The 23,427-nt window shown below is 44.2% G+C and overlaps 2 protein-coding genes and 1 long non-coding RNA gene across 10 annotated transcripts in view; 2 read left to right on the forward strand and 1 right to left on the reverse strand.

Annotated features, from left to right (window-relative positions):
* The first annotated feature begins 2,303 nt into the window (after positions 1-2,303).
* Positions 2,304-4,633, forward strand: LOC131912726 (histone H2A.Z). The gene is made up of 5 exons (XM_059265023.1): positions 2,304-2,534; positions 2,942-3,019; positions 3,309-3,422; positions 3,777-3,906; positions 4,183-4,633. Exons 1-5 carry the CDS (start codon positions 2,532-2,534, stop codon positions 4,242-4,244), a joined length of 387 nt encoding a protein of 128 aa, XP_059121006.1. The 5' UTR covers positions 2,304-2,531; the 3' UTR covers positions 4,245-4,633.
* Positions 4,634-5,779: 1,146 nt separating this feature from the next.
* Dnajb14 (DnaJ heat shock protein family (Hsp40) member B14) overlaps positions 5,780-23,427 on the forward strand; it is a 41,380-nt gene continuing 23,732 nt past the window's right edge. Inside the window, exons 1-3 of one of the 6 annotated variants that reach the window (XM_059266320.1) lie at positions 17,371-18,378; positions 20,128-20,229; positions 21,227-21,398. In XM_059266320.1, the coding sequence (XP_059122303.1) occupies positions 21,244-21,398 (155 nt within the window). In that variant the 5' untranslated portion in view covers positions 17,371-18,378; positions 20,128-20,229; positions 21,227-21,243. Of the gene's footprint in view, positions 5,925-15,310; positions 15,955-16,057; positions 17,011-17,370; positions 18,379-20,127; positions 20,230-21,226; positions 21,399-23,427 lie in introns of those variants that run through there. The other 5 variants (XM_059266318.1, XM_059266321.1, XM_059266322.1 and 2 more) reach the window with 5 other exon arrangements.
* LOC131913597 (uncharacterized) lies at positions 7,646-16,009 on the reverse strand. Of its 3 annotated transcripts, none has more exons than XR_009379929.1 (3): positions 15,879-16,009; positions 15,284-15,381; positions 7,646-8,041 (listed from the first exon to the last, which is right to left on the reverse strand). It is a non-coding gene; the product is annotated as an uncharacterized LOC131913597 (long non-coding RNA). The 3 variants fall into 3 exon arrangements; XR_009379930.1 differs by having other exon boundaries at positions 15,625-16,009; XR_009379928.1 differs by lacking the exons at positions 15,284-15,381; positions 15,879-16,009 and adding an exon at positions 15,156-15,276.

Genomic DNA, 23,427 nt, shown 5'->3' on the forward strand with positions numbered 1-23,427 from the left:
AATGGAGTTCCAGGACAGCCAGGGCTGTTACACAGAGAAACCCTGTCCGGGGGGCGGGGATGGAGCCAGGCGGTGGTGGTGCACGCCTTTAATCCCAGCACTCAGGAGGCAGAGGCAGGCAGATCTCTGTGAGTTTGAGGCCCACTTGAGCTACAGAATGAGTTCCAGGAAAGGCACAAAGCTACACAGAGAAACCCTGTCTTGAAAAACTAAAACAAGGGGGGGGGGCGGGGAGTTGAGGACTAAGATGATACAATGAGGAGGCGTTGCAGAATTCATGTGTACTTGATAGTGAGCTTATTCTCTCTACCACTCTTCAATGAGGAAACAGTAAATTCTTTTAGCTGAATTTTATAGCAAAAAAGCTTGCACAGAATTATCTGAGGAATGCACTGATGCTGGCTGTGAGGTAAACATCAAGAAATCTCACCAGAAACCAAGGTTAGCTGCCACGTTGGGCTTGGCTCTATAATTTTCTTTCTTTTGTTCTCTGTCAGTGCTGGGCTATAAGTTCTGGGCTTTGCAAATTACTAAGCTATTATTGCTCTACCAATGAAATTGCTTTGAGGTATTTGGTTGTGGTCTTTTGTTTTTTTGTTTTTTTTTTTTAGACAGGGTCTCACTCTGTAACTCTACATGGCCTGGAACTCATTGTATAGACCATGCTGTCCTGGAATTCACAGAGATCAGCCTGCCTCTGCCTCCCTAGTGCTGGAATTAAGGGTGTGGGCTGCCACCACAGCAGACCAGTCCTTACTTCTTGAAATAGAATCTGTGTGTAGTTCAAACTGGCCTTCTGCTTGTGATTCTCCTGATGCAGCCTACTAAGTACTGGGATTACAGGAGATTTGCAGTTTTGTTTTGTTTCTATTGTTATCACGTGATAGCATTATTATAATTCTTTAGTTCCAATAAGCCTTGGCATCAAAATCGTTGGGAGCCTCTCCTCTAGCATTAATCTCCTGGTACCAGAGGGGGCCTCAAATTTCATAAAATCTTTCAAACTGAAGCCCAATATAATGTAGTGTTTATGCTTAAAAATTCTCTTCAAGTTACTATTCAGTTACATAAAAAGTATAATATACTGTTGAGCTGGCAATATGACTCAATGGGTAAAAAAGTACTTGCTGAGCAAACCTGACTACCTGTGTTACCCATGTTCAGGTGGAGAGAGAGAACCCACTCCACAAGTTGTCATCTGATTTCCACAACGTCGTCATGGCATGCGCACCTGCATCCACCTACATGGCCACACAATTTTTTTTAAATTTAAAAGTGTTACATGTTACGTACTATAAATATGAAAGGTTTAGATTATGGTCTCCAAGCGGTTAGTGATGTAAACGGGTATTGTCAACGTGCTAACTGCAAGTCTAAGTGGCTGGCATCAGGACAGTACCGTGCGTACAGTCCCTTTTTTTTTTTTAAGCTTAGCATTTGTAATTGATTACATGAACCATCTGTAACTGCTTGTGAATCATGTTACAGTTACCCCACTGACATTTACCCAACATTTTTCATGTGGCAAAATGTTTAGTGTAGGAAAGCTGACACATAATAGCTTCAATGTTTCAATAAATCAACTTTAGACACTAGGTTATAGGCGCATCCCATTGATGTGGAGTCTCCGCAAAATTATGGCTGATGATTTCATTATAACAACGCTTCATCCTAAGCTTCCTGTGTGTAGACAAAATTATTTGTTATCACCAAGGTAACTTGGCCCCACTGTTGTTATGAGACAGGATGAGCGGGTGAGCGGTCAAAAGGGGTGAGGACCGAAGTGGAGGAAGATGAAAAACAACCTCTGGGGCTAAGAGTCTATGCGGGGAAGTGGTTCGCCAAGTAGAGGCCGACCTGAGCTCCTCTCCCTGGATGAGCCCACCTGTCACAAAGGAGGAGCCCGAAGGGACCCCAGATCGGTGGAGGGGAACGGCCAGGCCCGAGCGAAGCTGCGAGGCCCAGGCTGTCAGCCAGGGGCCAGGCTAGACCCGGGAGGGGAGCTCACGTGGTCTCCCGAACACCGCGGGGAGTCGGAGGGGGTGGTGCGGTGGGGAGGAGGCCAGCGCGGCCCTCCCCGGCCTTCCAGCTCCTCCCTCCAGGCACGTGACGCCTGCGTCCGTCCGCCCGCCCGCTCGCTCGCTCGCTCGCTCGGTGGCGCAGCGCTCTGTTTCTGCCCTCCCGCCGTGGCGCCCTTCTTCTCCCGGTCCCGTCCCGCCGCCTCCCCCACTCTTCCCCCACGCGCCAATCACTGCTCGAGCTCGCGAGCGCCCGCCCCACCAGCCCGCTGCGCCCTCTCCCATTGGCTGCAGCCTCAAGGACGCGTCCCGAAGGCGGGCGGCCACCATTGGTGGGCCGAGCCAGGCGAGTTCCCGGATGAGGGAACATTCTGCGGTATAAAGGGCGCGAGGAAGGCGGGAGACGGCGCAGTTTGAATCGCGGTACGACGGAGGAGTGGGCGCCGGGATCTCGCTGTGCGTCCGCCTGGCCTCGTCTCTTCCTCTCTTGTCCGATCTGCAGCACGGTCCGAGATGGTAACGTGAGAGTGACGCCGGGCGGCCGCGGGCCGTGGGCTTCGAGCGGGCGGGGCCGCCGTCGCCGGGGCTTGGGGCGAGGCGGCGGCGAGTGGGAGCGTGCGGAGACGGGGTCGGGACGAGCGGAGGGAGGTGTTTTTGTGAGCCCGGAGCTGCCGGGCCGGAGGCGACGGTTGGGTGGCGCGCGCGGCGCAGCTGGGAGCCGCCGCGGGGGCGCGCAGCGGCCGCGGGCGCGCGGCGGGGGTCGGCGGGGGAGAGGGCGGGGGCGAGCGGCGGGCCCGGAGACCCCGGCGGGCCGCGGGCGCGCGCTTGCCTCCGGGACGCTGCCGTGGGGGAGGGGTGCGGCGCCTTGGTAATTCTATCCTCTCCCGTCCCTCCCGGGCTCGCGGGCGTCGGCGGCGCCGCAGGCTGGCGGTAAGGCTGGAAAGGACTCCGGAAAGGCCAAGACAAAGGCGGTTTCCCGCTCGCAGCGAGCCGGCTTGCAGGTAGGTAGCCGCTGCCGCAGCCGCAGCCGGGTGACCCGGCCTTTATCTTTGCACCCCCTTGCTTGTTTGTGTCGGCGCCTTGCATGGGTGTTCCGTCTTTGCGTGGGTGATGTGCCGCGACTTGGCCTGCAGAGACTGAATGTTGGGGCTGGGGTGGGGGGGCGTCGATCGCGTGTTACTGCCAGGGCGCGTTGGCGCACCACCGTCCTTGGCTTTGGCGCGCACATCATCTTTTCATCTTGGAATCTCCTATCTTTGTGCGTTTTTGTTTGTGTGCATGAAAATCAAGTTCCCTGTGGGCCGTATTCATCGACACCTGAAATCTAGGACAACCAGCCACGGACGTGTGGGCGCGACCGCCGCTGTGTACAGCGCAGCCATCCTGGAGTACCTCACCGCAGAGGTAAACCGGGAGTACGCCTGTGATCTGGAAAAGGTTTGGGGGGCGGGGGAAAGTGGCGAGAAGGAAGGAGGAAAGTGATGCAAGAAAACTCCCAGGCCCTAAGCCCGGCGCGGCGGCCGAGGGAGCGCTAGAGGGAGCTAGTGTTCAGGCAAGGATCCTGCTGAGCCGGAGTTTGCTGCTCTGGCAAAGGCAATGGAGTGGCCCTTCAGTCCTTTGCATAATTTGCATAATTTTGTCATTCAGGTAGTAGGGGGATGACGACAGTTGGTAGATTAAACACCACTGAGGTTTGGCCAGCTTCATGGATCCTGACCGAAGGGAAGTTGGGAAAGTGATGAGAATTTTGCCTTTTAGGTACTAGAGTTGGCAGGAAATGCATCAAAAGACTTGAAGGTAAAGCGTATTACCCCTCGTCACTTGCAACTTGCTATTCGTGGAGATGAAGAATTGGACTCTCTGATCAAGGCTACAATTGCTGGCGGTGGTATGTTAACACTGAAACTCATTACATTTCCATTAAGAAAATTCTTAAATTTTCATTACTTCTAGAAGAAGACATTTAAGTATATTCTGACATATAAGTATAAATCCTGGTGGATTTATGAAATTTGGTTTACATTTACATCACTCAGGTTTTACTTTTCTATTTGAACGCATGTTTTTTAAAGACCTTTCAAGTTGTAGAGTTATCTGCTTTGATTTCATGTACTGTTTTAAAATGTTTCTACAGAAAGTAGAATTAATCCTGTCACTCTCCTAGGTGTCATCCCACACATCCACAAGTCTCTGATTGGGAAGAAAGGACAACAGAAGACTGTCTAAGGATGCCTGGATTCCTTATTATCTCAGGACTCTAAATATTCTTAACAGCTGTCCAGTGTCGGTGATTCCAGTGGACTGTATCTCTGTGAAAAACACAATTTTGCCTTTTTGTAATTCTATTTGAGCAAGTTGGAGGCTTAATTAGCCTTCCAACCAACCAAATTTCTGCATTCGGGTCTTAACCATATTTAAGTGTTTCTGTGGCTTCAAAGAAGCTATCGATTCTGAAGTAGTGGGTTTGATTGAGTTGACTGTTTTTAAAAAAACTGCTGTTTGGATTTTAATTGTGATGCAGAAGTTATAGTAACAAACATTTGGTTTTGTACAGACATTATTTCCACTCTGGTGGATAAGCTCAATAAAGGTCATATCCCAAAACTAGTTTTAAACTTGCTTAATGTGTCTCCTAGATCTCCTTCAGTTCTCAAGTACATTCTGTGCTTACTAATTAAACAGTTCATCTGTAGATCAACCAGTCATAACCAATTTTGTCATACAACGAACTGTTAAAACTTCAGAAATTTGGCAGAATGGGGAGGAGGCATCCTGTGTATTGTCCTTTGGACAGTTCCAGTAATGTGAGAAAGGCACTGTATCACAATGTGAGACAGCCAGACTGTTAGAGACCCTCGGGGTGTAGCAGTATCCCCACAGATTGAATTTGAGATGTGGAAGATAATCCTGCTTTGACCGGACACTGCTGTTCAGTGTGAAGTGCTAGTCACTGGGGATGCAATATTTTCATAGACAAAAGTAACATGATGAAAACATTGATTTAATACACACCAGGCATGTATGTTCCTTAAGAACTTAGGAAAATGTAGACATTGTTATTTATTTACCCCTTCCCCTCACGGATTACATGGTACTTTCTGAGGCAAAACAAACATTGGAACGGGGAGGTGCTAAGCAGCCTATATAGGTGAAAAGCGCTTCCTGCTATTAGTTACAGCTGATTTTAACTTGTCCAAAGAGCTGCATTGTACCTGCCGGGCAGCAGGAGAGATGTGGGTCAGAAGTGCCACTGAGAAGGGCAGGGAAGCCTTGGGGGGTGAGGGGTGGAGGTTGGGGGTTCCACAGCTCCCAATGGCCTGCGGGACCGTGCAGCAATCCTGCCCCTAACAGGCCTGAGGCCTCGCAAGACCTCGGGGCCCAGAGGCGGGGCCTCGGGTCCTTGGGAATCTAACCGAAAGTGCGGGTCCCCTGTCCCCGCCCCGATGGCGCGGCAGGCGGGCTCCGGGGCCGCGCCGGAGGTTAGGGGCCCGGACCTCACCCCCCCACCCCCCGATCTGCCCGCTTCGGCCGGGCCCCGGAGTGCGGCTGGCCCGGGAGGGACGCGGCTGGCGCCGCTGCGGCCGCGGGGGGCGGGGAGGCGGCCGCGAGGAGGCGGAGCTGCGAGGCCGCCCGTCGCCGGGCCGCCGCCGCCGCCGCGGTGCCCGCTCCTCCCCGCGCCGTGCCGCGCCGCGCCCCGCCCGGCCGCCTCGCCTCCTCCGCGGCCGGCCCCCCTCGCAGCTGCGCGGCCGCCGACACCCAGGCAGGCGCGAGCCATGGAGGGCAACCGCGACGAGGCGGAGAAATGCGTGCAGATCGCTCGCGAGGCCCTGAGCGCCGGCAACCGCGACAAGGCCCAGCGCTTCCTGCAGAAGGCCGAGAAGCTGTACCCGCTGCCGGCCGCGCGCGGTGAGCCCCGGCCCCCGCCGTGACCCCGGCCCCCGCGCCCTCCGCCCCGCGGGCCGCGGCCGCGCCAGCCCTCGGGGACGCAGGCGGGGCGCTGCGGGGTGCTGGGTGACGGGTCCCCTCCCCAGATCAGCCTAGGCCCCTCTGAAGTGACAGGAGCGGGACTCCAGTGGCTTATGGGCTTCACCATCCCTGGGCTCTGCATGTAGCTGTTCCTTAAGTCTCTTCGAATACCTTAGATGACACTGCTTTTCCCAGGGAGAGGGAGAGCGAGTCCTTTGCAAGACAGCTCCACTTTGACAGGGATGGTGAAGTTATTAATGGTTTCGAGTGTCTGGCTTGATAGGACACCGTAAGTACCCGCAAGTTCCGTATGGACTTAGCCCACTTTAATTCACCTTATTCATTGTCTAACTCTCTAGGCTTCGAGGTAATACAGTCAACACAACACTCACAAAGCGCCAAGAGTTGTGCCTAGTATTTTAATGACCCTCATTTATTCCTCAGAACAGTCCCATGTACAGGTACAGGATTATTTGACCAGGTTAACCCATGTGCAGAGACTTTGGCAAAAGAATGAATGAATGAATGAGTGAATGAAAATACCTTGCCCAAGGTCGTACAGTAAGTGGCAAAGTCAGAAGAGTAGCTGAGTTTTATCTCCAAAAGGCCTTTAACTACTGTCGTTTTGCCTTGCCGAAGGGATGACATTTTACTGTGGGTTAAAGTATTTCCAGGTTAAGAGAATTAAGAGGAAACTTAATAAACAGGGCCTCCGTTTGTCTTTATTGTTTTCTTAATTCTTTTTACATTGTTGAAGCCTTTTGTTTCTACTGCTTTTCACTTTATCTTTTTGTTACATTGCATTAGGACAGAAGAAAAGTTTATTTTCATTGTAAAAAGTGCAACATAAAATTTGTTATTCTAATCATTTTTACGTGTACAATTTAGTAGTGTTAAGTATTTTCACATCGTGCACCACAGGATCTGTACTTTTTTATCTACACCCTGGAAACTGTACCAGTTAAACAGCCCCTTTATCCTCTTTCCTCTACTGCCTCTTTCTATAGGTTAGACTAATCAGTATCTGACCTAAGAGAAACCATACAGAATTTGACCCTGTGTGCCTGCCTTATTTTACTTAGTAACTTCAGAGTTCATCTATATTGCAACATTCGAGAGATTTCCATTTAAAAAAATGCTAAACAACACTCCACTATTTATACACATGTGCGCATCGGTGTGAGTGTGCACACTCACATTCACATCGCATTTTTTGGTGTGGGTACTTATTGTGTGTGTGTGGGGGGAGTGTTATGTATACATGTGCCATAACACACGAAGATCAGATGGCGTCTTGTGGGGGGAAAGGTTCTCTCCCTACACAGTTGTAGGGGTTGACACAGTCTGAGCCCTCTCACGCTACATCACAGGTTTTTATTCACTCACCTGTCAGTTTGGGTTTCTTCCACTTCTTGTCTATTGTGAATAATGCTCCTGTGAGCATGAGTGTCTACAGCCTATTTTCACTTCTGCATATATACCCAGAAGTGGGATTATTGGGTCATGTATTAATTCTAATTTTGATTTTTGAGGAACTACCACATTGTTTTCCAGAGCAACTGCACCATTTTGTACAACATGCACTGGGTTCTAGTTTCCCAGTGTCTGATACAACAGGACACCCCCAGTTTTTGTTTTCATAGTGACTCTTCTAGTGACTATCAGTTGATACCTCACTGTACTTTTTATTGCATTTCCCTGATGATGAATAATGTTGAACAACTTTCATGTGTTTATTTGGCCATTTGTATATTTTTTGGAGAAATGTCTTAAGTTGTTTGCCCAGTTAAAAATCAGACTGTTTTCGTTGATGTGGTTATGGGCTCTTTAGATATTTGGGACATTAACTCCTGGACGTTTATAGCTTGCATCTTCTCCCTCCTTCTGTAGGCCATCTTTCCTTCCTGTCAGTTGTTGTCATTGGGAGCTCGAGCTTCATGGAGTCAGTCTCATTGGTCAATTCTTGCTGTTGTCTGGGCTTTTGGTACCATATCCAGGAAATTATTCTTGAATCCCTTCTACTGTGTAGATCTATTTCAATGAGTTGTCATCTGGACCTGGAGGAACAATTTTAACATTAAAGAAGTAGATACCCTAGGCAAGGTAACCTGCTTTGCAGGCCTGGTTCGTCACCAGCCAGCTTGCACCCTTGGTCAAGGTAGACATCCTCTAGTCCTTCCTTTCTCACTCGTGCAGCAGGGGCAGTGTACTGACCCATGGCACTCTGAGGATAAAATGAGCTGATAAAAAGCATCTAATAAATTTTTACTATCCTCTCCATTTTACAAGTGGAGTCATCTAAGAATCTTTAAAACTAGCCCAGATTTACAGCCGGTCATGCTTCGGACATGTAAACAGCTGGAATGAATCTCATAAAGGACACTGTAAAAGTACAACATCATTATTGCTCTGAAAGTCATGAATGTAGGGGAAGTGAAGACATGGAAGAGAGAAAGTCAGGTACAAAGATATTACAAGGATGATGGGTAATTATCAAATGAAGTGGTAGGGTGTAATTGTGGAGTAGTCTAAAAACAGTTCAGATGCAGACTTTGTCTGCCGTCTCTATAACCAGGGACACGATATTTAGCTATTCTAAGCTTTAATTATATGCGAAATGAAGATGTCATCCCAGAGTTGATGTGACCCAAAATAAAAGCAGTGTGACTGTTCTGTGAAAAATGTCTTTACATAGAGTATTCCCAGGAGATGTTTATGGGAATTAAATAAGAACTCAGGAGAGAGAAACATCTGGAATCTTCATGAAAGACCCTGATAGAGGTTTTGTATAGCGGGAAATTGGAGCTTTTGGGTCATGACTACCAAACTAACAGCTCAGAAGTTGACTGGATGGTCTTTGGATCTGCTTGTACTGAGGCAAAAGAAAACACTGTACTTTCACTTCCATTATTCTTCCATTATGATGAGTGGGGAACCACAAGAATAAATTCTAGTTATACTTCAGGACTTTCATCCTCTTAGTATTTCCTATCAAATACGAAGGTAATCTGATAAAATACTTTAATAAACTGACAAGCTCTTTCCTTGAAGAAAAGTTTGATATCGAGATGGATGAAGGATGCTATTGCTTTCCATGTTTTAGTTGAGACTGTTCTTTCCAGTGTGGTTATTGACTAGCACACATTTCAAATGCTCATACTCTGAGTTACATTTGTATATTTGCTTAATGGATATGGTTTAGCATTTAGTAGAAGGATATAGTATTACTGTTTTGAGGTTTTATGCACATTTTTTTAAAATTTATTTTTATTTTATGTGTGTGAGTGTTTTGCCTGCATGGGCCCATGGAGGTCAGAAGAGGGCATCAGATCCCCTGGGACTGAATTTAAGGATAGTTGTGAGCCATTTTGTGGGTGCTGAAACCAAACCCAGGTCTTTTGCAAAAGCAACAAGTGCACTTGACCACTGATTTTCATAGTAATTGGGAGATAGTTTGAAGTGTAGATTTTTTTCTTTTCTATTTGCCTTCTTCTTCCCTCCCTCCCTCTCTCCCTCCCTCCCTCCTTTCCTTCCTTTTTCTTTCTTTCTTTTTAATGAGACAGATCTCACTCACTGTATCTTTGGCTAGCCTGCAACTCACTATGTAGACCTTGAACTCACAGAGATTCACCTGCTGCTGCCTCCCAAGTGCTGGGATTAAAAGCATGTGTGCACAACCATGTCTGGCAAGTATAGATTTTTCTTTTTCTTTTTTTTTAAGAGAAGAGCACTTTTATTCTTTTCAAGAACATGGTAGCAATTTGAATCAAATGATGGCTTACAACAACAGAAAAGCTCATTCAGTATCCGCTGTAATGAATGAACAGATAAGTTTAAGTGCATGGATAATCTGTACATGCTACCTGCTTAATAATAGTTAATGTAATCCTTTTAGTTTATTTTCAGCCATATGAGAAATGATGCATTTTTTCTGCCTTTTTTTTGTCCTGTTACTTTGTATTTAATACAAAATTGAAAATTGTTTCTCCTTTTGTCTCACCTAAACTGATAAGGCTTTTTAAACATCATGTGCGTCTGAATCATTATACATCCTATTTCCTTTAAGATCATTCTATTCTTTTCCTAATTGGCTTAATTAAAATTCAGTGACGAGAACATTTAAAACAATTATTTCTGTATCATCCAGTTAAGTGTTAGAAAATGACTTTCAAATTTCCATTAGTAGTGAAACTATTTCAGATGTGAGTGCTGAGGAAAGAGCATTGAGTTGACTTTGGGTTTGAACTTATGCTTTCGATATAAATCTCCACTTCTCTTCTAAACAATGAGAGTTTATGTATTCAACAGATATTTATTGGACATATACTTCTCTGTGCCATGGAGCATTTGGTTTTTTTGTTTGTTTTGTTTTGTTAACTGTCATGTTTTTGGGTGTATTCCTGTGTGTATGTCTGCACCGTGTGTGGGCCTGGTGCTCTCAGAGGTGGGAGGAGAGCGTTGGATCCCCTTGAACTGCAGTTTACAGACACTTGTGAGCTGAGCCGTCTCCCTCGTTCCTGGCAGTATTTTAGGCACTAGGGAGCAAGTAGATAATATGACAAAAATCTTTTTTCCTGGCATTTACATTCTAGAGGAGAATTAAGTATCTGGTGGATGTAACAATGATAGTGTGATTTCCGTAGTTTCATATTCTTTTTTTTTTTTTTTTTTTTTTTTTTAAGATGGGATCTAGCCTCCAACTCTTAGGTAGCTGAGGATAACCTTTAACTTCTGATCCTCCTGCCTCCACTTTTACACTGCTGGGATTATATATGAGCACCACCACACCTGGTTTGTGTGGTTGCTGGGGGGTCAAACTTAGAGCTTCATGCATGCTTGGCAAGCACACTACCAAATTAGTCATGCTCCCAGCCCACCTTCCATTTTTGAGCCTCATATTTCTTTTAAAAAATTATTTACTCATTTAGTTGTGTGAGTTTGCCCATGTGTGGGAGTACATGTGTATGCATGTGTAGAGCAGAAGAGGTCCTCTGGAGTTAGAGATGGTTGTGAGCCTCCATTCAGGAGCTGGGAATTGATCTCAGGTTCCCTGGAAGAGTAGCCAGGGCTTCTAACTGTTGAGCCATCTTTCCAGCCCGAAATAAAACTTTCATAGTTGCATGTAATGTGTTCTATATTGATACACCCACAGATAAAGCATGTCCAAAATTAAATTGACTGTAAAATGTATATAATAATGATTATGACCAATTTTTTGAAAGAACGTATATGCCTACAAATGAGAATTGACAAAACAAGCTGCATTTCACCTGTGAAAATGGTTATTAGGACATGTATTTATTGCTGTAAAAGGATTCAGCATGTCAACCATAGAATAAAGTTTATTTATTTACTTACTTATTTTCTTATTTGAGATAGATAGGGTCTCACTATGTAGCTTGGCTGCCCTGAAACTTATTTTGTAGATCACACTGGCCTCGAACTCACAGAGGTCTTTCTGCTTCTGCTTGACACACACCCCCGCCCCCATTATCATAGAAGTAGATAATAGTTCTAAATCATTATTTTTCTCATAAATGCCATAATTGCTAATATAAAGGCCTTCCTAATTCCGTTTTTTAGTTAATAAAACTGGATTTTGAGCTCCAAAGTAGTAGAATTTGTCCCAATTTTTTTTTAATTAAAAAGATTTATTTGCCGGGTGGCAGTGGCACACTCCTTTAATCCCAGCATTCAGGAGGTAGAGCCAGGAGGATCTCTGTTTGTTCGAGGCCAGCCTAGTCTACAGAGCGAGATCCAGGACAGGCACTAAAGCTACACAGAGAAACCCTGTCTTGGAAAACAAACAAACAAACAAACAAACACAACAACAACAACAACAAAAAGATTTATTTACTTACATATGTATATGTGTGCTTGTTTAAGTTTACAAGTCCTGTGTGTGTACTGGAGCCCATGGAGACCAGAGGGAGTTTCAGATCCCCTGAAACTGGAGTTACAGGCAGTTGTGAGCATCCCCCAGTACAGGGGATTGAGTCCTCTTCCTAAGCCCTGTGCTGATTTTTAACTTAGTGGATCCAAGGAGTGTTTAGGGCGCGCGTACACACACACACACACACACACACACACACACACACACACACACACACACACACACACACACCCTGCCACACTGCCATTGTTAGGCAGAGAGCCTATATGCATAGTATTGTAGAAAAATTTTCACTTGTCATCATAACTACTGAAAACCTAAAGCAGCCCCATATAAGCCTATTTAACACTGTCCCATATCCAACTGTAAATTCAGATGTCTAGCATGCCAGGAACAATTTTTTAGCTAAGAATGAGACAATAAAGAGATAGCCTTTAATTCCATTCATAGAAATTTTGTGGCCTCCTATAAATATCCAACATATGACCATTTTCATCACTGGCTCCACAACTTTTGAAAGTACTTTCTTCATTTGTTATTCGAAACATGTCTATAAAGAAATACTCAGTTCATATTGGAAATGCATGCTAAAGGTTTGATTGTTTTTATTGTTGTTTTTCATTTTTTGAGACAGGATTTCACCATGTAGCTATGGCTAGCCTGGAACTCGATTGGTAGACTAGTCTGGCCTTGAACCACAAAGATCCACCTGCCTTTGCCTCCCAAGCGCTGGGATTAAAGGCATGTGCCACCACTGCCTGGCTAACCCTGTGTTTTATAATCTTGGTTTCCTTTGGTGGAAAATGGTGTTTCAGCATCACAGGACAGGTACTAGGAACACTGCAACTACTAGGTTGTTCATTGTCTGGGGCTCTATTCAAAACGTGCGCGCGCATGTGCGCGCGCACGCGTGTGTGTGTGTGTGTGTGTGTGTGTGTGTGTGTGTGTGTGTGTGTTCATGTGTGTTCATCTGTCTGTTTTTGTTTGTTTATTTTTTAAGCCTGACCTGGAACTCACAGATGTCTGCCTGACTCTGTCTCCTGAGAGCTGGGATTAAAGCATGTGCATTATGCTTAGCTAGTGTGTTGTCTTTTGTTTGTTTGTTTGTTTTTCAAGACAGGGTTTCTCTGTGTAGGTTTGGTGCCTGTCCTGGATCTCGCTCTGTAGACCAGGTTGGCCTTGAACTCACAGAGATCTGCCTGGCTCTACCTCCCGAGTGCTGGGATTAAAGACATGTACCACCACCGCCTGGCGTATGTTGTCTTTTTAAAGGTAGTCAGCTTATGAGTGTATATCATTCCTTTCAATTTAAGGTAAACGTTCAGTCTTTGCTTAAATGTTTTTTAGCCTGTGTTTCTGTCTTCCTTAGCTGTAGTCCTGGTTCTTGAGATCCCATGGCATCATATTTGCAGAGCTGCACCTGAGCTTGTGCAGATATACTCTGTGTTCCCACAATGGTGAAACTGCCTAATGACACTGGAGGACATATCCCTATAATTAAGTAGTACTGACTGTAAAATAATGCAAGGCTCTCCTGAATAATATGAACTCCCAAAATGTTTAAGTTAGGGTTCAGGTTTTCATGAATTTTCTTTGCCATAGTCATCCTCTGTTTTATACACACATATAGTTTGTTTGTTCCCTGAACCAATGGCTGTCCCATTGCTGAACTATTTTGCATATATTTTATAAGATAAAGACATCCACACATAACCCCATTATAATAATCACATTTAGGCCATTAGTTCATGCATTCATTTAAATTCTGTCAGTGAACCCATTGTATCTCATATGATAAATATGGGGGGCATGTGTTGTGTTTTAGCATTTAAAAATGTTTTTATTAATTGATTTTTATATATATTTATATGTGTAAGTTTGTGTGAGTTTATGTACACCATGTGTGTTGAAGAGCCTTCAGCGGATAGAAGAAGGTGTCAGATCCCCTGGAAATGGAGTTACAGGCAGTTGTGAACAGCCATATGGGTGCTGGGAATCACACCCAGGCAGTTGTGAACAGCCACGTGGGTGCTGGGAATCACACCTAGGCCCTCTGCAAGAGCAGCAGGCGCTTCCCACCACTGAACTGCCTCTGCAGCCCTTTTAAACATTTTAAAAAGATTTGTCCTTAGATTTTTGTGTGCATGAGTGTCTTGCCTACTTGAATGTCTGTGCACCGTGTTCATTGGTACCTACAGAGACCAAAAGGGGGCATTAGCTCCTCTGGAACTGGTGTTATGAATGGTTATTAGCCACCTTATGGGTGCTGGGACCCAAACCTGGGTCCTCTGTAAGAGCACCCTGTGCTCTCAACCACCAAGCCGCCATCTCTCCAACCCTGTGTTACTTTTTTTGGGGAGGAGGGGAGGCAGGATATTCTATAAACATCATCATTCTTTTTGTTTCTTGACTTTGGCATTTTTGATGACTGTAGTTAGCTATTTTATAGAATTCCCTGAAATTTGGGTTGGTTTGACATTTTCTCATATCAGTTGTTTTGCAGGAAAAGTAGTGATGTTTTGTTCTTGGTATAACGTATCAAGAGATACATGATTTTGATTCGGCCTTTCCTAGTGAACTCACGTAATCTCCCAGTTCAACTGTTGATTGCCATATTTTTCTACTATAAAGTTGACTATTCCCATTGTAATTACAAATATTTTGTGGGGGAAATCATTGAAACTATATAAATATCATATTCCTTAACAAACTTCCCATCTCTTTTTAGTGTACACTGATGGTTTTTTGTTTTTTCCTGAAATAAGTTCTGGTAGTTGTTTAAAAGGGGGTTTTAATTCCAATCACTCTTTCTACATGTATTAGTTGCCCTTTAGTCTTTCTGTCCTGAATGGATTCATGGATTCCCACTGAACCTCTTATCATCATCATTTTGGTGCTCGGGTAGTGTCCTTTTAAATCTGGCTCCTAAGTCTTTTTGACGTACCTCCATAATTTATTGAACTTCTTTACCTTGTAGCCAAAAAGAGTTTTATATTTTCTGCCCAAAGAAATCAGATCCCCATCATGCCTGACTCCTTTTAGTACAGTGGTATACAGAAACTGAGATAGATGCTAGATAAGTTCATTGCTATAGTAGTATCATTGTGTCTGCTCCTCTTAGTAGACAGAGCTGGGAAATACATACTCGTGTGTGTGTGTGTGTGTGTGTGTGTGTGTGTGTGTGTGTGTGTTGTTTGTGTTGGCATTCCATTACAGGTAATGATTATTTTAATTTATATATGTTCTGGTATCTGTAACACATATATGCATGTACTCACCCCTCATTTTCAGTCTGGTGCAGCACTGTTCATTCTCACTGTCTCAGTCACTGTTCTATTGTTGTGAAGAGACACCATGACCATAGCAACTCTTATAAGTGAGAACGTTTAACTGGGGACATGCTTACAGTTTCAGAGGCTTAGTCCATTATCATAAGGGCAGGGAGCATGGCGGCCGGCAGGACAGGCATAGTGCTGGAGAAGTAGCCGAGAGCTCCATACTGACCTGCAGGCAGAGAGAGACACGGGGCTTGACATGGGCTTTTGAAACCTCAAAGCCCACCCCCAGTGGCACACTTCTTCCAACATGGCCACACTAATCCTTCTAATCCTTTCAAATGGTGTCACCCCCTGTTGACCAAGCATTCAAATAGATGAGCCTGTGGGGGTCATTCTTTTTCAGACCACCACACTCACATTTTTTATTTCCATGTCACTTGTGCTATTCACCAAGAAATGTAGCTCCCACCTATTTGTTCATTTGTTGTGTATTGTCCATCAGCTTCTCTACCCCATAGATGCAGGCTGTGTCAACCTCAGCCATGTCTTTGGCAATGACTGCCAGTTTGATCCAAAAATGTTTCTTGGCCCAAGCCTGTAGGCCTGCAAACCTTAACTGACAAAAGGATCAGAAGGAATGAGAAACCTCTTAACTTTCTAGCCCACTAGTTCAAGAGTATTTGCAGAGTATTTATAGAATCAGAACACAGTGTTGTTACACACCATCTCCTCTCAACTATATTTCAGTCTTAATTCTGTAAGTATCCATGTGATGGTTGCCACCAGTCCCCATGCCAAGGTATGTGTCATTCGTTTGGATTTCTGAAGCTTGTTTCTTAGTGGGTCACAGGGAGAGTTTGTAGAACTATGATCCCTAAGTTCTAGAATGCTGAAGACAGTTTACTTGTGACTCCACTGTTGAAGTTTGGTGTCTGTATTAAGTTACTCTACATGTTACTGGGATAAAATACCCAACAAAAGCAATTTAAGGAAGGGGGTTTATTTTGGCTCACTAGTCTGTGGAATAGCTCACCATAGCAGAGAAGGCCTGGCAGCTGGACCTGGAGGTTGCTCCGTCACGTGCCTCTGCAGTCAGGAAGCAGGGAGAGATGGATGCTGGCACTCAGCTTGCTTTCCCCTTTTTATGGAGTGAAGGACCTGCGCCCATGGCATGGAACCATGCCGCCCAGTTGTAGAGTGACTTTGTCTACCCCAGTTAAGCTCATCTAGAGAATCCCTCACAGACATGTCCAGAGGCTTGTCAGTCATCCTAGAGCCTGTCAAGTAGACCATCAAGGTTGACCAGTCAGTAGCTCACACTCCATTTTGGGGGGTATACAAGTAGGCTACTCCAAGGTCTTGTGCAAGTGCTAGTGATGGACAAAGTCTGAGGACAGTCTAACTTTTTTTCCATTGAAGTCATTTGAGTTTTTGGTGTTTTGCTTTTGTGTGGATACCCAGCTAACTTTACTTGAGTGTATCTCAAGTGTCATTTATTCTTAAGATTTCTGATATTTTATTATGTCATTTAGATGTTTTTGTTTATATGTCAGAAGTCGTCTAATTACTGTATGCTTGTTTTATTTCTCGTTATATTTTCTTTGGGATGTCTATTTTCCATGTGTTAGCTTTTCTTCATCTTCAGTATTAGCCACTTTCCTTCAAAATTTTTTATTTTTCAGTTTTGAAATTTTCAACCTTTACATGTCTTATTTCTCTGTGTGGTACTGTCTGTTGTTTTAAGTAACTTTGTTTCTTGTAGCTTGGCCTTTTTTCAGTGACAGGGTTGTGTAGCCCAGGCTGGCCTTGAACTTGAGCCCCTCCTGCTGCAGCTGCCGAAGCACTGATGTTACAGGTGTGTCCTCATGCCCAACTTAGCTGACTTAGTCTTTTCATTTTAGTTACAGTCTCACTGTTAGCTTGGGCTGGCCAGGAACTCACTGTGTAGACCAGGTTGGCCTTGAGCAAGTGCTGATTTTCCTGATTCTGGCTCTGCTTTCTAAGTGCCGGCGTTACAGGCCTGTGCTGCCATGCTCAGCCAACCCTGTCTTTTTGGATGGATTTTTACCCTCTTTGATTTCATATTCCGTGTGTGTGTGCGCGTGTGTGTGTGTGTGTGTGTGTGTGTGTGTGTGTTTGTGTGTGTTTGTGTCTGTGTGTGTGTGTGTACACGTGTATGCATGTGTATATGTTTGTGCATGCCAACTTTATGGAGTTCTGTGGATTCTGGGATTTGAACTCAGGCGTCCAGGCTGGTTTGGCAGCATCTGCTGAGCCATCCTTCCCTCACTCTACCTGTATTTTTGCATCTGTGATCTGCTCAGTGGTTTCTGTGCTGCTCCCATGGAGCAGTGTCTCCCCCTCACCCGCTGGCTTGACAAGTCCTGTGGTACACGCTGATTACCTTTGTGGTCACACTCAGTTACTTTCCCATACCAATCCTTTGCATTGTTGGAGCTCTATCATTTTCTTCACTGTTTATTTACTTTACTATTTTATTACTTACTTACATTACTTACTTATGCAATGTTTGTTTATTTAGCTTTTCCAAATATACAGAGATCCTTCCATTTTTATATGTTTAAAGTATGTCACCTAGCTAGGAAGGAATCCCTCACTGTGCCCTCCCCATTTATCTCTGCAGTTACCCTTTCGCTTGTGGATTTTGTTGTGCCTTTCCCTTTCAGTCTGGATCCTGTTCCCTGCAGTTCCCCTTAAGGGTGGACCAGGCACTCCTGTGATTATAAGTGAGTCAACCATCCTTTGCACAGATTTTCTCAGCTTTGCCTACAAGGCCTCTTGGTTATTTGGTTTCCCTTTTTCTGTTCCATGAGCTTGGCAAATGCCCATTTACTGTTCTGTGCTTCTCACACACACTTACTACCCAAACATACATTTTTAGCAGTTCATGGTTTGTTCCTGTCATCATATAATAGGGGATTTTGTGCATGAGGTTATGATTTTGGTACTTAATTCTCTTTGGTTTTATTTGAGATTTAAATTTTAAGTTCCTGACATGGTGGTACACTCCTGTAATCACAGCACCAAGGAGCAGAGGCAGGAGGATTTGGGTTTGAGGCCACTTCATCTACATTTGCTCTTTTTATTTTTTTAAGTTTTGCTATTTACATGTTGTGGATCACCACTTGCTACATAGATTATTCTGATTCCATTGTGGTTATATTAAATGCAGGCTGAACTCCAGCTGAAAGCTAGCTATATGGTATGTCTTATATTTTTCTTGTTAATAACTAATAGATTACTATATCACCTACAATTGTCATAAAATAGTTTCTTTCTTTGGTGACCTCTTATCTCTTAGCCATGGGAAAAGAATAGTATAAGTAATAGCTGTGTTTTTGCAAATTTGCCAACAGCAGTTGGAATTTTTAATATGTAACTAAAATTATGTGTGTATAGTAGCTTTCTGGATATAATGTACATACTAAATAATTGACTCATTTAAAGTACACAGTTAAGTGGGTTTTAGTGGATTCACAGAATTATGCAACTATTGCCATAATTTTGGAACACTTCCCAACCTTGGCGATAAAGCAGCTCATTGGATGCCTTGTCTTATTTCAGTTCCCTCTGACCCACCAATCCCTGCCCTTAAAAACCAGTCTACTTTCTAAGTGTTCGAGTACCTGCTCTGTTCTTGTTTGTTTTCTCTCCTTCCCTCTCTCCTTCCTCTGAGTTCCCAGCCTCCCTCCCCACCCCAGTGATCCTGAGATTAAATCAAGGCTAGCTAGGCCAGGTCTCTGCCTATGAGCCGCATCCCCAGGCCTTGTGCTTTTCGTATGAATGGAATCGTGTAGTGTGCGGTCTTTTGCGCCTGGCTTCATTGACTTAGCGTAGTGTGTTGTCAGTCACCTGTGTGACAGGCGTGTTAATGTTGAGTGTCACTGTATTCCAAATAGCATTTCACTGTCTGGATGGTTCATTTTGTGCTGGATATTTGTCTCTACTTTTCATTATTATGCATGATGGTTTGTGTTTCTGCTTTCCAGCCTACTTGTGATTTAAGTTACTTTTTCTCTTCCTTCTCCCTCCCTCCTTCCCTCCTTCTCTTCCTTTCGAATCAAGGTCTCACTTTGTAGCCCTGGCTGGCCCAGAATTTGCTATGTAGACCAAACTGGCCTCAAACTCACAGAGATCCTCCTGCCTTTATATCCGGAGTGCTAGAATTAAAGGTGTGAACCACCACTCCCAATTTTAAGTTACATTTTTATAATTGATTTTTTCCTAAAGGTGAGCACAGCTGCTCCTAGATTGTAGTTCATATGACACTAGTTTATTGAGATTTGAAGAAATAACTTTGTCATCTAGATATAATGCTATCAATTTTCACTCCTTTACACTTATAGAAGAGGAGAGAGAGAGAGAGAGAGAGAGAGAGAGAGAGAGAGAGAGAGAGAGAGAGAGAGTGAGCGCTGAAGATATATCTCAGTGGGTAGAGTGCTTGCCTCCCATGCAAAAGCTTAAATCCCGAGCACAGCTTAAGTGGCATGGTGGCACACACCTATAACTTGAACACTAGGTGGCTGAGGCAGGATTATCAGTTCAGAGTCATCCTTTGCTGCAAGTTCTAGGCCAGCCTAGGCTACGTGAGTCTCTGTCTCCAAAAACGCAAAACATCAGTTGGATTTCATGTCTCTTAATTCAGGCAGGGTAAATTTGAAGTTATCCCATCCTTAGTAATTTGTCAGTTATTGGATTGAGATGTGTTAAAACTACCATCATGGTGAATTTTTCTGTTTTCTTTTGTCCTTTTGCTAAGCGTAATTATTTCCTGATTAATTTTAATTTTTATGGAAAATTTCATACCTTACACACACACACACACAGAGACACACACACACGAAAATAGTATGATTAATCATATTGCATCATGTATCTTTAACCACTGAGAATATATTGACCAACCTTACCTCGTCATTCCTTCTACCCTACTGTTAATCCTATTTCTCAGATTATTTCAAGTAAACCGTCAACATTATTGCTGTTTGTCGGAGTGACTGTGAGCCACCTGATGTGGGTGCCAGGAGCTGAAACTGGGTCTCCTACAAGAGCAGTAAGCACTCCTAACTGCTGTGCTCTCTCTCCAGCCTCTTTAAAATGTTTTTATTTTGTATAGTTGAAAGAAAATTACTGCTCAACTCAAGTTGACAATTGTTTTTTCTGCTTTAAAGATCATATTCCAGTGTTCTGTGGTTCCTCTTGTTGCTGCTGAAAAATAAACAGAAGTCTAATCTCTGCTCCTTTTTTGTTGTTGTTTTTGGTTTTTCCAGACAGGATTTCTCTGTGTAGCCCTGGCTGTCCTGGAACTCACTCTGTAGACCATGCTGGCCTCCAATTCAGAGAGATCCGGCTGCCTTTTTATTTATTTTATTTTCTTTTTTAATAGTCTCATTAACTACTTTGAATGTTATCTTTTGGGGGGGTATTCTGCAGTTTCACTGTGTGATAAGCATGTCATAACAATTAGATGATAGTGATTTCTAGTTATTAACTTTACATATCTTGGAACTCTCCTAAATGACAGTTAATGTTCTATAGACAGTTATGTACTAAAAGAATCACCAGTATTTACTATTTGTTTTGTTTTGTTTTTGAGACAGGGTTTCACTGTGTAGCTCTGGCTGGCCTGGAGCTCCCAGACATCTGCCTGCCTCTGTGCTCAAGTACTGGGATTAAAGGCCTGTGCCACCGGGCCCAGCAAGAGGCTGGTTATTTAAAGAAACATTATGGAGCTGGAATTGGTGGTTTGTGCCTGTAATCCTGGCACTGGGAAACTTAGGCCGAATTGAGAGTTCAAAGCCAGCTTGGGGCACATAATTCTAGGTCAGCCCAACTGTATAGCAAGAGCCTGTCTAAACAAAGGGAAAAACAAAACAATAGCCACCCCCAAATCGCCCTCCACCCCCAACCCCCACCTTGCCCAAAAGGAAAGGAGGGGGAGGCCACGTTAAATCTTTTTAGAAGACATCACTGTAGTTTGCTTTACTTTATGTGGAGTGGTGTATCTGCATCCTGATGTAAGTAGGTATGGTTCCCTTTGCTTTCCACAGCATTACTGGAAATAATTATGAAAAATGGAAGTACTGCCGGAAACAGCACACATTGCCGGAAACCTCCAGGGAGCAGCGACCAGAGCAAGCCCACCTGTGCCAAGGACAGCGCACCCGGCAGTGGCGAAGGTGGAAAAGTCTATACCAAAGACCAAGTAGACGGAGTTCTCAGGTAGAGTGAATGGGATTCCGTCGCCTCCCTGATCATTGATTCCCATCGGACCTAACTGATGTTTAATGCCTAAGACAGGTGTTTGAAGCACAGTTTACTAGGAAGGAAATGGAGGTGCAACCTGGGTGTCCTGTGCGTCTATTCTTTGTGAGATTAGTCTGTAAGAAGCCAACTCTCTGGAAGGTTCCATTCTTCCAAATCAATGATAAGCCACAACTGTAAAAAATGATGCCAGTGTTGATTCTGTGCATTGTGTGGTCTATAGTAGTGAAAAAAATTCAAAGAATGAGTTGCTTTGCTGTGATGTACAGCTGGAAATGGGCACGTTTCCTAGGACAATTGAGAGGGATGGCGGCAATGCTTTACATTTCCTGCCCAAACACACTCTTTTAACTTTCTATTCTGCAAGGCTGCCCCTGTATACAGACACCGCAGTGCCCCTCTGTCCCCCTCAGTGATTCCCTCTGCCTCCGGAGCCTCTCCACACACTCCTGCATGCAGCGGAGTTGGGTGGGGCTGAACAGCGAGAGACTTGGTTTTAGAAATACAGTGTTACTAATTTTATAAATAAGAAAAGGGTTTTCTTGAAAAAAAGCTAAGCTCTTAGGTATGAAATACTTCAGAATAGATTGTTTTGTTTTCTGTTGGATGTTAAACAAAGTGTGCTGATGTTGCTCTTCTGGGCAGCTGGAGTTTACAAGTGATGGGCTCTGAAGATGCCATATCAGAGTTCTCAGGGAGGGTAGATTCCATGGTATGGGGAACTCATGTAAGAAAGCATAGTTGAAGCAGCAGAGTGGGTGAATTCTCAATGAGGAAAACCTATTCCGTAGTCAAGCTAAAGCCGTGAAAGAGGACATTTGACTGGTGTGGACGGTAGCAAGCATTTCAAAGGCATACGTGAAGCCACTGACCACTTCATAGTGCTGCATCTTGCCAAATTTGACTGAAAGAGTGAGTGAGAGACTGCTTTCGGGCTTCTTTTGGGGACGAGCTATAAGGAAACAGTATGCTGGAAACTATATCCTAAAACAAGCTGTGTTTTCCTACAGGCATTACATTATACTAGAAGAACATTCTCCATGAATCCTTTCTCTTTTGCTTTATTTACTTTTATTTTATATGTATGAGTGTTTTGCTTGTATGTGTACATGTACATTACAAGCATGCCTGGTGCCTGAGGCCAGAAAAGTGTCTGATCCCCAGGAACTGAAGTTACAGGAGGTTGTTAGTGCTTGGAACTGAACCTAGGTCCTCTGGAGGAGCAGCAAGTACTTTTAACCGCTGACATCTCTTCGGCTCCTCCATGACTTTTCTGATTACAAATTTAATTATATTGTATGTGATTTTTCTGAGCCCCCTCTCCTAGAATAGAATCACCTATCTGCTTGGAAGTGTCGCCAACAAACAAAACTACAATTGTAAATTTTGGAAAAATATTATTCCCGATTTGGTGGTTTTTTTTTTAATTTATATTTCATCTTCCCTATCTTGGAGTGTGTGTGTGTGTGTGTGTGTGTGTGTGTGTGTGTGTGTGTGTGTATGTGTGTGTGTGTGTGTCAGACAGACAGACAGACAGACAGAGACACAAGAGGAACTTAAATGAATAGATGAATGAGCATTGGTGTGAGTGTGCCTGTGTGCATGCATATGTGTGTTTGTTTTTGTTCTCTCCAGAGGCCAAAGGACGTGCCTTTGGGGCATCTTGAGAATGGAAGAGTGAGCACTAATTGTGGTGCTTGAGCAGATATGTTATCAGAGTTGGGCAGGTGGAGACTTGAGGGCCCTTCTGTCTGTGACTTCCGTTAGGTGAAGTTGAAAGCTTGAGGAGACTAGTAAAAGTGTGGGTTCCTATGCAGATGGGATAGAATGAATGTAGATTTAGCATTGACTGAGGGTCCAGCTACTTACGATCACAGTTCCTTGTGGATAGATGTATTACTATAGAAGCATTATCTCCTGCATTATAGATTGATTCTCTAAACCAATAACTCTACTGTATCTTTTAAATTCTATATAATATAAATCA

This window comes from Peromyscus eremicus, chromosome 6 (genome assembly GCF_949786415.1).
Source record: "Peromyscus eremicus chromosome 6, PerEre_H2_v1, whole genome shotgun sequence".
NCBI lineage: Eukaryota > Metazoa > Chordata > Mammalia > Rodentia > Cricetidae > Peromyscus > Peromyscus eremicus.

Bases quoted from the DNA above. Each gene is read 5' to 3' on its own strand.
- LOC131912726 (XM_059265023.1), top strand. The intron at 3,020-3,308 runs GTAGGTAGCCGC...ATGAAAATCAAG, and splicing joins CGCAGCGAGCCGGCTTGCAG to TTCCCTGTGGGCCGTATTCA. The intron at 3,907-4,182 runs GTATGTTAACAC...TCACTCTCCTAG, and splicing joins GGCTACAATTGCTGGCGGTG to GTGTCATCCCACACATCCAC.